The sequence below is a fragment of the Elephas maximus genome, chromosome 4 (genome assembly GCF_024166365.1).
Source record: "Elephas maximus indicus isolate mEleMax1 chromosome 4, mEleMax1 primary haplotype, whole genome shotgun sequence".
Lineage (NCBI taxonomy): Eukaryota > Metazoa > Chordata > Mammalia > Proboscidea > Elephantidae > Elephas > Elephas maximus.
This window is the reverse complement of record NC_064822.1, coordinates 182,339,532-182,356,599: the sequence shown is the minus strand read 5'-3', so window position 1 is coordinate 182,356,599 and position 17,068 is coordinate 182,339,532. Positions and strand designations below refer to the sequence as shown.

Genomic DNA, 17,068 nt, shown 5'->3' with positions numbered 1-17,068 from the left:
CACCTTTAGTTATAAACAATATACTTAAAATGGACAAATTTAATTTTTAACGTCAGTATTTGTAGAGCTAGCATGAAAGCAAGTCTTTATCAAGCTACTCAGCCCTTTTGGCCAAGTGATCTTGAACAAGGCATCTTAAGGGTTTGTTGAGAACTCCCTTCTTCACACCCTGTTGTCTGCTGTGCCTTGTCACAGCCCCTGTTGTCTGCAGTGCTTTGTCACAGCCCCTGGATGCAGGATTCCCTCGGCATCCGTTTGCACTCGGACTTGTACAGGTAGGTAGTGCTTCAGAGAGGGTACGGAGGAGTAACGCTTAAGTCCTTTCACTTTTTCTCCATCTGAAGGTAGGTAGTAATACTGTTACACTGGGCCTTTGAAGTATTTCCTGCTCTCGTCTTCACCATAACAGGGCAGGGAGATCAGATAGCCACAGAAACCTTCCAAATCCAGTGTGGAACTTTTTTTTTTTTTTGTCTTTTTTTTTTTTTTTTTTTGGTGTTGTGCACCATGTGGTTAAAGGGGGAAGGCCCCACTGCATACTTCGGCTGAGGCCTGAGAGTGCCGATTTGTAAGATCAAATTATCTAAATACTTGTGTGTGGGGTCCCCCCCCCCTTTAAAATTCTTGAGGGAGAGAAGGGATGGTTTCTGAGAGGTTCTGGAATTGTGGTTGACTGTTCAACGTACAGGTAGGTTGTCAGCATAAAGCTGTAATGACGTGCACGTAAGAGCTTTGACACCTCTCCCCCCCTCCCCCCACTTGTTCTTACTTTACTTCTCTTTCCCCCCTCACCTTGTGGAAGTTGAGGCCGGGAGGATGGTAGGCACAGGAAAAAACTGCTCTGTGCTTTCAAACCAAAGCGTCAAACCCCTACCACCCCCAGATTATTTTTGGTCTAAGCACTGACTGGTCCATTATGAACATTTCTCTCTACAGCCAAATTCGGGGTTTTTTTTCCACCCTTAGTCCCACCAGGCACATACGGCTGCCATCAGAGGGGTATGCTACCCTCTTGCAGCTCTTAGAAAGCATCCATTTGGAGGAAGGGTCTTTGGGCAGGCACGTGGTATTTGGTCTGCTGCTTGCTTCCCTTTTTCCACCAGGGACACTAATCAGAAAATGAGAACAACGGCAAATTCCGAATCTCAAAAGCTGTTGTGTGGCCTGAGCGCTGTGGAAACCCGCAGTTTCTCCTGCGTGTAGCTCTAGAGTAACTTCTGCCGCCTCGCCTGTCGCTCGTCACTCAGCTTCCGCTGTTTGTTGCAGGACATGAGCAGGAGCATCTTCGTTCGATGATAGTTACCTGCATTCATGAGTTGGTAGGGTTTCTCTGTGGAGCTGTGGGCTGCTGCTCCCCATTCCCTCTCTAACAATTCCTTGTGTGGACTTTCTCATCTAAGAGGTTGGTGGCTTTGCTTGGGATCAGTGCTCTCTTCATGTCCTTGCTGGTCTCTGAATACATTCCTGTTGCGTTAAGACTTGAATTGGAAGATTTGTAGATGTGATACTCAGGCACAGGATGCTAAAAGCTGTGTTACTATTCTTAGTTTATAAATTGTCCTTTTGATACCATCTTGTTTCTTTTGTAGGTATAAATAAAAACACTGTTGACAATAAAATATGAACCTTTTATTGTTTAAAAATTCTTCGCTGAATAGTTTAAGTCCAGTAAAATGGTAGTTCTCTTATCATAGTTTGATTCCTTCACAAGACCAAGATTGGGGATGTTGGTTTGACTAAATCACCTTGGTTAGCACCAAAACTGCAAGGACAGTGAGATTGATTGGTCTTAGTGTACAAATTTGAGTCACAAAGTTAAAAGCTAGGATGCCTGGTAGTTAAGGGCTTGGGTGTGTGTCCTCATCAGTAAACTAGCGATAATGCTACCTACCTAGGGTTATATTGGGATTAAAGTAGTGGGTGCGGGGCCTGGTGGGAACCACAGTAAAACAGCTGTTTAAAGTTGAGGCATGTGAGACTACTTGGCTCCCACTAAAGTGGGTGGATCTGATTTGCCGTGACCTAGAGGCAGGCTAGAAGGGAACTGACATTTCACACCTGTAGGCTCTCACCTTTGTATCTTGACACTCCCTAAATTTGCTCTCGTACCTGGAAAGTGAAAATTCCCAGAACAATATGCACTTGGTGTTTGGGCTGCCAGCTTCAGTTGGGGCATTCTCCTGAAACACTGGACTGTCTCCAGATAGGGATGACTATTTCTTAAAAAGCGTGAGTCTTGCACTAGGGCCTTGAAAGCAACAGCTATATTAGGTACCTTAAGCCCTCTTGCTGCTCAGTTGATACTTGAAGGCAGCATATGTAACTGGCCAAGCTTCATTAATTCTAATAGCCTTATCCAGGGACATCTGATTGATGAGAGTTTTCTAGAGAGAATGGTCAGTGCTCAGCTGCAGTCCACATTTAGCATTTTTTTCTGGCTTTAATTTTAACACTTGAGCCCGATCGTGGATAACTCGCCAAGAGGAACATTTGAAATGGTTTATTCCATGCCCTTGTTAAAGTGTAGAACATCTCAGAGCCCTCAAATTGGCACTGGAAGACTCAACTTCTTTCCTTTAAGAACTGGAAGAAAATGGAGATGAAATTAGAATTCATCATACTGATGCCAGAACGGCTTTATAAGTTTATAACCTTAGCATCCCTAATGCCCAGCTCACAGTAGGTGTTCAGGTGTTGAAGCTAAGGGGGAAACTTCTCTGGGTAAACTCCAGACTTCCTGACCCCTATCTTGGTTACTGGCACCACCACCCTCCCCACTTAGATAAGCCATAAACTTAGCAGTTATCCTCAGTTCCCCTCTGTTACACACCACATCCAGTCAGCAGCTCAACTCCACTCCCAAGAGATTTGCTCACAACTCTTTCCACAGATGACCTGGATAACTGCTGCTGCCTCATAACTAGTCTCCCTCCTGTGGCTGGGTTTTTATCCTACATGAGCAGCTGGTAGGTAAAAACGAGGGGCTACCTTCTGACCCCTCCAGTACCTGCCCTTTGCAATCGGTTAAACTGAAACCCTTCACCCTGCAATATGAGACCCTGTGTGAACAGATTTGGGTGACCTCTGACCTCAAGGTTTATGGATTTGGATCACACGCCTTTTTGTCACTCCTTCAGGCCAAACTGGTTCCTGCTTTGGAACTTTTGCATAAACTCTTCTGTGGAACATTTTTAACATTTTTCCTAAGCATTCGAGAATGTCGTCTCACAGCTGCCTTTCCTGTATAGTGTTTACATGGTGCACACAATAGCCTATTAGCCTGTGTTATTCGTGGCATTTCATGTTTCCTGAAAATATGTGTGTTTTCCCTCTTATTAGAATGATTCACCCTGACAGGACAGGGAGGGACCTGGAGTTGTTCACCTCCATATTCTTTCAAATATTTATCGACTAGATGAATAAGTCCTTGGGCCCATCTCAGCAATACTTATTCTCCCAGCACCTACCTTTGGTCACGTACAAGTAGAAGAAGTCACAGTAGAAGATAGTTTGTACTACTCCAGACACCACCGCGATTTGGTCGTAGAAATTCTCCGTCTGGTACCGCCTGATCCAGTTAGCCAGGTAGAGTGCCCGGTACAGACCCAGAAAAAACAGGTAGTGAGTAGTAATGGTCTCAGCCTCACCAGTCTTGCTGATCATGAAGAGTTGAGGCAGGATAGCCACTGATTCCAGGTAGATAGAGAAAGTCCAGAGGATCTGAGCCAAAGAGAAAAGCGGCCTGAGAGGCTGATCAAAAACAAGGAGTTCGTCTCTAAAAAGTTCAGTCACTAAAGTAGTATGCTTATTGGAGAAAATAGTTAAGCAAATACAAAAGAAGCAAATGTGTAAATACAAAATGTTTTATTGTTAACAATACACAGTGCATACCGCTTTTCTCATAACAGCGTGAACGTTTAATTGTAGCCAAGTACTGTATAAACTCACCATAATCGAGGCCATGAATGCCAGCATCGGAATCTCCCAAAATGCTTGTTACAACACACATTCCTGGGCCACAGCCCAGACCTACCGAACCAGAGTCTGGACTGGACTGTGCTCAAGCGCTCTGCTCATCGTCTGTGAGACTAAGGTTTCCACAGCCAAAAGAGCTGCTGTGATGCCTGTTTCATTTACCAACACTGAATATTTAGATGTGTCCATTTTCAAGTGGAGCACTGTGAATAGCTTGTTGCCGGTTTCTTTGTAACTTATGACTGAACATTATATAAGTAGTGGTCATGGTTGTAGCAGAAGGGAAAGGGGCTGGCCGACATTACCAAGGGTCCGGAGGAAGGATGTTAGGAAGCATACTTACCTTCAGAAATTAGTACTCTTGGTCCCTTCCCTTACCTCCAGGGGGGTGAAACTGTAGTTCTCAAGGAAGGAGAGGCCAATGACTGGGACCAGCAGAAACTCCAGGCGGAATGTGTCATTCTCACTGTCAAACGTTTTCCGAAATTTCCCATAGATCATGTACACTGTGACATAGGCACAGAGGAGAAAAACCACCTAAACAGGGAGAGACACACGTGGGACTCGAAGTCTTTTCTCAGCCTGTGAGCTGGGCTTCAGAGAGCCACCCTGACTGGGGCCTAGCAAACCTAAGAGCTAGTAGTAGCTGCACCTTACATGGAAGACAAGGTGCAGTTTCTCGTAGGCCTACAATTTGAAGCTCATGACCTCCAAGCCTCTGACTGGGACTGATGATGCTACCACGAAGAGAAAGGTGGCCTGGTGTCTCCTCTGTATGTGGAGCGTGAGGGGAAAAAAAACGCTTGGTCTTTATTGGAGCATATGGCAGTGGCATCCCAGGGCTCTTGCCTCAACTGCCTGGATCTGCATCAGTGACTTGTGAGTGCTCTTCCACAAGAGTAACACCCCTGGAATAGGTTGACCAGTGCTCCTTCAGAAAACTCTGTTTTCTAATTACTCTCCTCCCAACATATGATCTGGCCTCTAACCTAGGCCACAGTTCTCAAACTTCGACATGCATCATAATCATACACAGATGGCTGCCCCCTACCCTTAACCCCCTCCCCCTCCCAAGAAAAAACCAAACCCATTGCCATTGAGTCAATTCCATAGTTTCTGATTTAGTAGGTTTGGGGTGGCCCTGAGAACTTACATTTCTAATGCATTCTCAAGTAATACTCATGTTACTGGCCTGAGACCACACTGACCTAGAGAGCTCCTATTTGTACTTGAAGACTCTGGTTAAGAGTAATTTCCTCACCAGAATGAGGCACAGAGCCCCATGTGAAAATATTTACAGCAGCCTGTGATCACATGTTCCATAAATGTCTGTGTACAAGTCTGTCTCCACTACAAAAGGGGATTCCATGAGGGCCAGGTCCATGTCCTGGCCATCTCGGAATCCCCAGCTCCTAACTCAGGGCCTGGGGCAAATAAATGCTGGAATAAATCAATGAATCATGGTCCTCTGCAGAAAGGGTGGTAATTACTTCTTCATTCTTTTAGGTTCCCACACCTCACTCAACCATGCCAAGGGCTGGTTCTGCCAGTCTCTGCGAGGACTGCCCAACACCAGATCCTTGGACAGAGAAATAAACTACGTAGGTGGTGGTTGGTATTTGTGTGTTGAACTTAAGTAGACGGTGATTTCAGGATCTCAACCTGAGTTCACATCCAGCAAGTTTAATACCCGACAGGTAAAAGCATCTTACACTCCACCAGTCCCAGGAACAAGATGCCTGGAATCCCAAAGGGGGATCTCTGATATGGAGGAGAAAGACAACTCGATCTGTTTAATTATCCTAGGCACTTTACATATATTATCTCATGTGATCTTCACAACAGCTCTGCAAGATAGGTAAGATCAGGCAGCCCTTCTTCCTTAGAAACAGGACTCCTATTTTACTGGGAATGACAATGTGTCCAAATTCAAAACTACATTTCTCAGCTTCCTCTGCAGATAAGGATGGTCGGTAAGATGTAAATGGAAGTCACTGGGTTTGGAGAAAGCTGTTTAAAAAAGGCTTACCCATCTGGCAGGCACCCTATTGCTCTTTTCTCCCTTCCTCCTCCTTTCTGCCCAGAGTGTGATAGGACGTTAGGAACTCCAGCACCTATATTATGACCCTAAGGCAACCTTTCGGACAGATGTCACATTCAGGACTGATTACATAATTTGTGGGGCCCAGTGAAAGGTGAAAAAAAATGCAGGGTCCTTGTTTAAAAAAATTTAAGAATTTCAAGATGGTGACAGCAGAGCATTAAACCAAGTAACTGCACAGGTCACACATCCATAAAGTTGGTCCTGGTCACGCTCTAAAGACAGCAGAGCAGAAAAGGTGAGTCCAGGACATGAATGAAGCTGCCATCCTAGCCTTAGACTGCCCATCTCCAGCTTTCCCATCATGAAAGAAAAAAATACCTCCATCTTGTTAAAATCACTCTTATTTTAAGTCTCTGTTACCAGCATCCAAGCGGAGTTACGTCCCACTTCACTGACTGAAACCCATCTCCTTCCACCAGACTAAAGAGCCAGGATGGTTGGTTAAAATCTCAGAAGATGCCTCAGCCCAAAATATTCCAACAGTCTTCGGCCAAGAGCCGGGGCATCAGAGTGGAACTGAGATGTTCAGTTTCTCCTGTAAAACAGGGTCATGCTTCAAAGCAATGGCTTCCCACCACAATTAAAATGAAATCCAAATGGGTTAACCTGACTTAGGAAGCCCTGCACCATCTGCCCTGCACCAAGCAGCCCTCGCCCGATGTGCCCCCTTCGCATTGGCCCTCTGTCTGTCCATATACCAAGCTTGTCCCATCTCAGGTCTTGCACCAGCTATTCCTTCTACTTGGAACGCGCTCTTTCTGATCTTCCCATGGCTAGCTCCTCTGTCACTCAGATCTCAGCTCCAATGTCACCTCTTCAGAGAGGTCCTTTCTGATCACACTCCCTGAAGTAACTCCCTAGTCTTCAAACTTTTTTTTTTAATTGAAGTAAACATTTTAATTATTCAAGCCTCGAGTTGCAATATTAAAGTATCCTAAGAGGAAAATATTAAACAATGCAGGAAGCATCAAAAGAAGATGGAAGAAATACACAGAGTCATTATACCAAAAAGAATTGGTCGACGTTCAACCATTTCAGGAGGGTAGCATATGATCAGGAACCGATGGTACTGAAGGAAGAAATCCAAGCTGCTCTGAAGGCATTGGCGAAAAACAAGGCTCCAGAAACTGATGGAATACCAATTGAGATGTTTCAACACATGGGTGCAGCACTGGAAGTGCTCACTCATCTATGCCAAGAAATTTGGAAGATAGCTACCTGGCCAATGGACTGGAAAAGATCCCTGTTTATGCCTGTTCCCAAGAAAGGTGATCCAACTGAATGCACAAATTATCAAACTATATCATTAACATCATGAGCAAAATTTTGCTGAAGATCATTCAAAAGTGGCTGCAGCAGTATATCAACAGGGAACTGGCAGAAATTCAAGCCAGATTTAGAGGAGGATGTGGAACCATGGATATCATTGCTGATGTCAGATGGATCCTGGCTAAAAGCAGAGAATACCAGAAAGATGTTTACCTGTGTTTTATTGACTGTGCTAAGGCATTTGACTGTGTGGATCATAATGAATTACGGATAACATTGGGAAGAATGTGGATTCCAGAACACTTAATTGTGCTCATGAGGAACCTGTACATAGATCAAGAGGCAGTCGTTCAAACAGAATGATACTGCATGGTTTAAAGTCAGGAAAGGTGTGCATCAGGGTTGTACCCTTTGACCATACCTATTCATTCTGTATGCTGAATAAATAATCCAAGGAGCTGGACTATAATAAGAAGAACAGGGCAACAGGATTGGAGGAATACTCATTAACAACCTGTGTTATGCAGATGACACAACCTTGCTTGCTGAAAGTGAAGAGGACTTGAAGCACTTATTAATGAAGATCAAAGACCACAGCCTTCAGTATGGATTATACCTCAACATAAACAAAACTCTTCACAACTGGACCAATAAATAACATCAGGACAAATGGAGAAAAGATTGAGCTTGTCAAGGATTATATTTTACTTTGGATCCACAATTAACACCCTTGGAAGCAGCAGTCAAGAAATCAAAAGACGCATTGCATTGGACAAATCGGCTGCAGGAGATAGCTTTAAAGTGTTAAAAAGCAAAGATGTGATGGAAGCAACCAAGGTGGATAAATAATTATGGTATATTCACACAATGGCATGCTACACATCGATAAAGAACAGTAATCAATCCGTGAAACTTTCATAACATGGAGGAATCTGGAAGGCATTATGCTGAGTGAAATTAGTCAGTTGCAACAGGACAAATATCGTAGGAGACCACTATTATAAGAACTTGAGAAATAGTTTAAACAGAGAAGAAAATATTCTTTGATGGTTATGAGAGTGGGAAGGGAGGGAGAGGAGTATTCATCAATTAGATAGCACATAAGAACTACTTTAGGTGAAGGAAAAGACAATACACAGCACAGGAGAGGTCAGCTCAACTGGATTAAACCAAAAGCAAAGAAGTTTCCTGAATAAACCGAATGCTTCGAAGGCCAGCATAGCAGGGGTGGGGGTTTGGGAACCATGGTTTCAGGGGACATCTAAGTCAATTGGCATAATAAAATCTATTAAGAAAACATTCTGCATCCCACTTTGGAGAGCAGTGTCTGGGATCTTAAATGCTAGTAAGTGGCCATCTAAGATGCATCAAAGGGTCTCAACCCACCTGGAGCAAAGGAGAATGAAGAACACCAAAGAGATAAGGTAATTATGAGCCCAAGAGACAGAAAGGGCCACATAAACCAGAGACTACATCAGCCTGAGACCAAAAGAACTAGATGGTGCCCGGCTACAACCGATGACTGTTGTGACAGGGAACACAACGGAGAACCCTTGAGGGAGCAAGAGAGTAGTGGGATGCAGACCTCAAATTCTCGTAAAAAGACCAGACTTGATGGTCTGACTGAGACTAGAAGGACCCCGGAGGTCACGGTCCCCAGACCTTCTGTTAGCCCAAGACAGGAACCATTCCCAAAGCCAAATCTTCAGACAGGGATTGGACTGGACTATGGGATAGAAAATGATACTGGTGAGGAGTGAGCTTTTTGGATCAAGTAGACACATGAGACTATGTGGGCAGCTCCTGTCTGGAGGCAAGATGAGAAGGCAGAGGGCATCAGAAGCTGGCCGGATGGACACGAAAATAGAGGGTAGAGAGAAGGACTGTGCTGTCTCATTGGGGGGAGAGCAACTAAGAGTACATAGCAAGGTGTATATAAATTTTTGTATGTGAGACTGACTTGATTTGTAAACTTTCACTTAAAGCACAATAAAAATTAAAAAATAAATAAATAAAAGAAAGAAAAGTAAAGATGTCACCTTGAGGACTAAAGTGCACCTGACCCAAGCCATGGTCACGCAGAGGCTGGATAATGAATAAGGAAAACCGAAGAAGAACTGATGTCTTTGAATTGTGGCGTTAGCAAAGAATACTGAATATACCATTTTGGAAACCCTGGTGGCGTAGTGGTTAAGTGCTATGGCTGCTAACCAAAGGGTCAGCAGTTCGAATCCTCTAGGCGCTCCTTGGAAATTATATGGGGCAGTTCTACTCTGTCCTATAGGGTCCCTATGAGTTGGAATCGACTCGATGGCACTGGGTTTGGTTTTTTTGGTTTTTGCCAAAAGAACAAACAATCTGTCTTGGAAAAAGTACAACCAGAATGCTCTTTAGAAGCGAGGACATGTTGTCAGGAGGGATCAGTCCCTGTAGAAGGACATTAGCCTTGGTAAAGTAGAGGCTCAGGGAAAAGAGAGAGACCTTCAAGGGGATGGACTGACACAGTGGCTGCAACAATAGGCTCAAGGACAGCAATAATTGTGAGGATGGCACAGGACCAGGCAGTGTTTCGTTCCATTGTGCATGGGGTCACTATGAGTCAGAACCAGCTTGATGGCACCCAACAACAGCAACAACCCCTAACCAAAAGGAGCCCTGAATGCACAATGGTTAAGCACTCTGCTGCTAATCAAAAGATCAGTGGTTAGAACCACCAGCAGCTCTGTGGGAGAAAAGACCTGGCTATCTGCTCCCATAAGGATTACACCCAGGAAACCCTATAGGGCAGTTTTACTCTGTCCAGTAGGGTCGCTATGAGTCGGAATCAACTTTACAGCACACAACAACCCCTGACCAAAGTTCTTCTTGTTCGTGTTTGTTTTATTCTACGCTCCCCATTAGAAGGTAGGTTCCATGAGAACAGGAGCCTTGTTTGTCTTCTTCAGAATGATGCCTGGCACATAGTAGGTGAGCAATAAATATTTGTTGAGTGGATGGATAGACGGATGGAAGGATGAATAACTTCTCTGAAAGCTAAGGACGCCATGTTTGATATTCTGCGCATTCTTTACTCATCATAATGGCTTTTACTGAGGTTTTAAAACATACGACACTTACTGTGCATTTACATCTGTTACCACCTTTAACGTTCCTAACAAAAGCCTTTGAGGGACCAGTATTCATCTCGCAGTTAAGGAGGACACTGAGGCACAAAGGCCAGAGGCCTTGCTCAAGACCAGGTCACACAGCTGCTAAGCAGGAAAGCCGGGATTCCAACCCAACCCCAAGTTCCCAAGGGCACTGTTTCACAGTCTGTGGGTGCCTGGCAGGCCCCATCACCGTCGCCACCCGGCGCCCTCACCTTCATTACTGTGTTGTAGATGGAGATGAAGTTGGTGAAGAGGTCCAGGTACCTGGTGGTGAAGACGAGAGCAAAAAGGATCTGGCTCTTCCCAGAGATGCCTGAGGTCAGAGGGAACAGGAGGCAATGAGGATGAGGACTCCCAGGCCCACCCACATTCCAGGAGTTCAGAACCTGGAGCTGGAAAGGCCTCGGAATGTCCACTTAATGAAGACACCCTGTCCAGGACAGCTGTCGCTCTCTGGGGGACAGGCAACTCACCCCTTCCCATTGGATCACTTGAGTCATTGTTCCTCTCATTACACTGTAATCTGTCTCCCAGTCTCCAAACAAAGACATGAACACCGAGTTCCCAGTCACCCTTCATATGCCTGCCTCACTTCTTGGTCTGGGGAGACTGACAGGGGTGGTGTGAGTCGGGCTGGGGATGGTGTTGAGGCTTCTCTGTGCTCCACCCCCAGGATTCCACTGACAATCCCCAAAGCTCCACCTTTGGAGAATGTCTTTGGAGATCAACTTGCTGACTTTACAAGGTGTTGAATCATTAGGGAGATAGGAGCAGGCAAAGGAAGGCTCAGGGCCAGTCGAGCATTCTACTTTATTTTCCAAAATGTAAAGGTTAAAAAAACTTTTCCAGTTATAAAAGTTATGCATATTTTTACTCTTTGTAAAGCAAAAACCACACAATACATAAAGATGTAAAGAAAGCAGCAATCACCTGACAACCCAAAACCTCAGCGTGTGTCCTTCCGAATCTTTGTTGGCATATACATTCACATGGCACATGCACGCACACGCGACACACACGTGCACACATGACACGTGGATACACGGAGCTGGCAGAAATGGGTTACAGTCTCCATGTTGTTTCTTGACCTTCGCTGGCTTCTTCCTTCCTCCCTCTCTCTCTTCCTTCCTCCCCGCTCCCTCCCTCCTTCCTTTCCTGTTTTATTGAGATATGATCCCCATACCATACAATTCACCCATTTAAAGTGTATAATTCAATGATTTTTCTATACTCAGAGTTGTGCAACCATCACCAGGGTCAATTTTACAACATTCTCATCACCTCAAAAAGAAACCTGTATCCCTTATCTGTCACCCCCATCACCCCATTGTCTCCCACCCCCACCAAAAACCAAACCCATTGCCATAGGGTCGAATCTGACTCAGCAACCCTTCAGGACAGAGAAGAACTGCCCCATAGGGTTTCCAAGGAGCAGCTGTTGGATCTGAATTGTGGACCTTTTGGTTAACAGCCAAGCTCTTAACCTCTGCACCACCAAAGCTCCTTCCAGCCCTAGGCAAACACTCACTAATCTACTTTCTGTCTCCATAGATTGCCTTGCTCTGAACTTGGCCTCTTTTTTTTTTTTTTTTAGTTTTTAGTTTTAAATAATTTTAGATTTCCAGAAGAGTTGTAAAGACAGTGAGAGAGCCCTCATATCTCCTTCACTGATTTTCCTCTACTGTTATTATCTTACATAACCACGCTACATTGATCAAAATGAAGAATTAGATGCAAAGGAACAAATACTTATGATCCTACTTACATGAAAGGCAAATGCAGAGGGATCAAAGTTTATTTGGGCTTATCAGGGGCAGGGGAGGGCTGGAAAGGGAAAGTTTTTGATGAAGGAGTACTGGGTTTCTGTGAGGAGTCCCTGGGTGGTACAAAGGTTAACATGCTCGGCTCCTAACAGGACAGTCCGTGGTTAGATCTCACCCAGAGGCACCTCGGAAGAAAGGAAGGCCTGGCGATCTGCTTCCAAAAGGTCACAGCCACGAAAAGCCTATGGAGGGCAGTTCTACTCGGAAACACATGGGGTCACCCTGAGTCAGAATCGACTCACCTACCAGTTTGGTTTTTTGTTGTTGTTAAATTTGGAAACAGATAATGATGATGGTTGTATAACACGGTGAACATAACGTCGCTGAATTGCACACTTAAAAAACGGTGAAATGGCCAGTGTTTTGTTATATATATTTTTACCACAGTAAACACACCTACATTAAAAATTACCATGGGCATAGCACTGGCACCTCAGCTGACTTGATTCAGATTTCACCAGTTTTCCCACTGTTCTTTTTCTGTTCCAGGAGCAATCCAGGACCCCATAGTGCCCCTTGGGATAATCAGGCCCCTTGCTCTACTTTTGGCCACTTTTCGGTACATTATATAGTTGTAGGGTGAGGTGAGATGAGTCTTTTCTCTTTCCCCACCAGGCTGGACACAGCCTCCATTACGCCACCAAAACCACATCGGAAAGTCCATGCCATCTCACCTATCTCTCATGACCTGGCTGTCTTGACCACCCACTCTGCTGGTTGCCTCCTCCTTTGGCCAATCCTATCCTCCTGTCTAACAAATCCTCCTCCTCACCCTCGGCTGCTTCTCTCCTCACTCTGTCCTCCCAATCTCACTTGCCCCAAATGCCAGGACTCCATATTTACACCTCCAGTCCCAAACTCTCTTCTAAGTTTCTACCTATGTGTTCACCTGCCTACTCAATACCAAAGGAGTCCTGGTGGTGTGACAGTTGCTAGGCACTTGGCTGCTAACCAAGACGTTAGTGATTCAAACCCACCCAGCCGCTGTGCAGAGCTGGCGATCTGCTTCTGTAGAGATAACCAAACCAAAACCAAACCTGTTGCCTTCGAGTTGGTTCCGACTCATAGCAACCCTACAGAACAGGTGAGAACTGCCCCATAGGGTTTCCAAGGCTGTAAATTCTTACAGAAGCTGACTGCCACATCTTTCTCTCTTGGAGCAGCTGGTGGGTCTGAACAACTCATCTTTCAGTTAGCAGCTGAGCACTTAACCACTGTACCACCAGGGTTTCTTCTGTAGAGATTACAGGCTAGAAAACCCAATGGGGCGGTTCTACTCTGTTGCATGGGGTTGCTATGAATCAACCTAACAACAACACTCTACCACTCAGCCATCCTACAAGCACCTCAAACTCATCATTTCCTCCTCAAGCTTCCTCCTTCTCATGTCTCTTCTTCATAAACAGCACCACCATCGTTGGTGCTCAAGCCCGAAAACCAAGAGCCATCCTTGTGCCCTCATACCCTTAGTCCCTTACATCCAATCACCAAACCCCACCAAACCACCCCCCCCCGCATATTTCTCAGCTCCACTCTCTCAACCCCAATGTCCCTACCACAATGACCCCCTGACTGGTCTACCCAAATCCTTCCTTGCTGCTCCCCTCCCCAATTCTATTCTCCATCCAGCAACCAAAGGGGTATGTTCAAAATAAAATTCTGCTTAAGCCCTTAAGTGGCTTCCAAATGCCCAGAGAATGAAGACCCAAACTCATCATGGCTCATGAGGTCCTGCCTGGGCTGCTGTCCCACATCTCCCCCTCACTCTCTCCCTCCCGCCATAGTGATACATCTGGATTTTATCCTGCGTCATGGAACAGCTGGGTTGTTTGGCACCATATTATCTGATTGCGGTTCTGGTCCCACTGCATGCCTGACCCCTGCCCTATTTAACCACACTACAGACATTCAGTGGGAGGTACAGGGATGAATATCGCTGAAATCCCTAATGTTCTGGAGAACACTGGGTTCGTGCGCCAGCTTTTCAGTGTGGCCTTGGGCAAGCCTGGGCCTCACCTTTCTCATCTGTAAAATGGGCACCCTCACACCTATGTGATAGGACTGCTATAAGGAGGAACTAGGATACAACGAGAATGTGTGTGCCTCCCTGGGGACTGGGACTCGTGGACTTGCAGGGGATGAGGACAGCACTGAGGGGGCCATGGGAGGAGAAGCCCACCTTGGGGGTGGAGACCATGGAAGATAGTACTGGGCCAAGGCCACCTGAGCCCTCACAGAAACCTTGTCAGGGAAGCCCTCAACCCCATGTAGGAGGGTCCAGGAGGCAGCCCTGGTGTAGGAGGCTTGACCACACACCTCACATAGTCTTCCCACCCTCCCCCACTCCATCCTCAGCCTGCCAGGCCCTTGGGCTTTGCTTGCATTTCTCTTAATGTTAGGGCACTCCGGCGATCTCGAGCATAATGGGGTTCACACACTTGAAGCAATGAGTAATTTCCACCCCAGCAAGCCACCCACGAGACCCAGGACATAGAAAAGAAAGAACATGAGTGAGCACATGGCCAGAGCCCCTGAGGCATCCACTGAGGACATGTCACCCTCTGACCTGGTGCAGCCTTCTCTCCCATTTGACAGGTGGGGAAATTGAGCCCCAAGGTCACACACTGAGTCAGTGGTGGAGAGAGAACAAGGCCCAAGTCTCCTGCCTTCAGGGCTGGGTAGGGCAGGGCCACATCAGGCCCTGCTTCTCAGGCCAATGAGGCCAGCCTCTGGGCACCCTGCTTCCTCAGATCTCACCTTTTCAATGAGCCTACACTGACCAACCTTCACCAACACAGGCCCATCCCCCTCACCCAGCTGCCCTTTTTCTCTTTTCCATAGCACTTATCACCACTAACCAACCAGATAATTGACTCAACTGCTATGAGAAATGTTGTTTATTAATGGTTCCCCACTGCTAGAGTGTCAGCTCCACCAGGGCAGGATCTTTGTCTACCCCAAGGGCCTAGTACTGTGCCTGGCAGAGTAGATCACATAACAGCGCCCCTCCTGGTCTTGGTTGCTCAGCCACCCAGGGCCCTCTGTGGAAGTGCTAGGTACATCATCTCATTGGAGCCTGCTGCCTCTGGCCACCCCTCTCAGCATTCCTGGCCCACCACCCCTAAGAGGGAACCTGAAGGGCCATGAGTACCAATCTCTCCTGAGACCCCAGACCCAATGGCCTCCAGGTCTAGAACCACTCCCTCCACAATGACCCTCACAACGGTCCCATCCACACTTCCTCCCTGGCCTCCCAGGCTGGCAGCCTCCACACTGGGTCCAGAGTGACTTGCTTCAGGCCCCCTCTACCCTCCTCCCCTGCTCCCAAACTTCCAAGGCTCCCCAGTTCAGACTCCCTAGCCTGACAGGCCCTTCACATCTGGAGCCCCCTCCCAGCTCACTCCCACATCAGACTGCTCACCATTCCAGAGATGTCCTGTGCTCTGTGACCTCTGTGTTGCATCAACGGTCCTGGGCTGAAATACTGCCCCACCCTCCAGGGCCCAGCAGAGACCTGCTCCCTCCAACGAGCCTTCAGGGACTGCTCTCTGCCTCCTTGGCCCCACAAGGCACCTGCGCTCATCTCTGTTGGTACCCCCTCACCCCAGTGCTTAGCACAGGGCCCTTGCCTGCAGCCCAAAGATGGCTGCAGCAGGCTTGATGGTCTGGGTCTCTCTGGCAGCCGCCAGTCCAGACTCCAAACTTCTCAGCAGGGCAGCCAGACTACGGGGCCAAAAAGGTCCCCTCCCAACCTCCCTGGCCTGCAGCTCAGGGTCAGCTCCACACCCACCTGGCTGGGTGGTGTCCCTCCTGCCACATCACGCCCTCCTGGGCCACACACAGGCAGGCCAAGGGCAGGGCCAGCCTGGCAGGGAAGTCTAGGAAGGAGCAGGGAAGAGTGGAGGGGAGCAGGGAAGAAGAGCCTGAGAGTTGGGGGACCACTTCCTGGGTGCACCCCCTTCCACATCCTGGGCCTGAGTGAGGGTGGAGCAAACAATGGGGCCCACGGCCAGTGCCGCTCCTTGCCCCAAAGGCGGTGATTAACAGTGGCAATGCCAACAATGGAGGCAGAGGAGGCACAAGCCCCCATAATCTCAAGGAGCCCCTCATTCTTTTGTAGAGTTTTAAATTTTCTTTGGAAGCTCAGCTGCGCAAAAGCAGCTTCCAAGACCCCTAAGCCAAAGTCCCCACCCTGAAGAGACCTTCTGGAGCCCCTCCAGCTTCTCAGTATCTGTCGCTGCCCTTTCCCTCGGCCCTGCAGGCAGGGGGCATGGGCTGGCCAGCCCAGGCCAGGTGAGCCTGGCCTTTCGCTGCGGGCCCCACCTCCGCCCAGGCGCCCCTCACCCGTGCAGCACTTGGACCTCCAGATCTTCCCCAGGAGCAAAATCATGGCCAAGAGGTGGCTCAAGTCGCCGAGGATTCGGAACACGTTCATGGTTCAGCAGGCGGCCTCGCGACGGCGCCCGGCAAACTTCTAGGAAACTTTCTGGAGGGCCGGCGGCTGCTCACGTCGCCAGCTGCCCCTCGGTGCGCACAACCCCCCGCCGGCGCCTCCGAGCCCCGCGCGCTGCACTCCCCGCCGGGTCCGCCAGCCAGCGCACTCTCGGCGGGCGGTGACGTGGCCAGCCGGTCGCCGCGGGGTGGGGGAGCCAGGAAGCCGCTGCGGGGAGACCCCGCCCCCAGCCCATCCCTGCGCCTTCAGTTCCCGGGGCGGGGCGGCCTGGCTAGGCCGAGGGGTTTCCGGCTGG

General features: G+C 47.8%; 1 protein-coding gene across 1 annotated transcript; it reads right to left on the bottom strand.

Moving 5' to 3' along the window:
• Positions 1-813: 813 nt before the first annotated feature.
• KDELR3 (KDEL endoplasmic reticulum protein retention receptor 3) lies at positions 814-16,973 on the bottom strand. Its single transcript, XM_049884438.1, has 5 exons — positions 16,665-16,973; positions 10,710-10,810; positions 4,354-4,512; positions 3,468-3,720; positions 814-2,583 (listed from the first exon to the last, which is right to left on the bottom strand). Exons 1-5 carry the CDS (start codon positions 16,753-16,755, stop codon positions 2,543-2,545), a joined length of 645 nt encoding a protein of 214 aa, XP_049740395.1. The 5' UTR covers positions 16,756-16,973; the 3' UTR covers positions 814-2,542.
• Between the last annotated feature and the right edge of the window lie 95 nt (positions 16,974-17,068).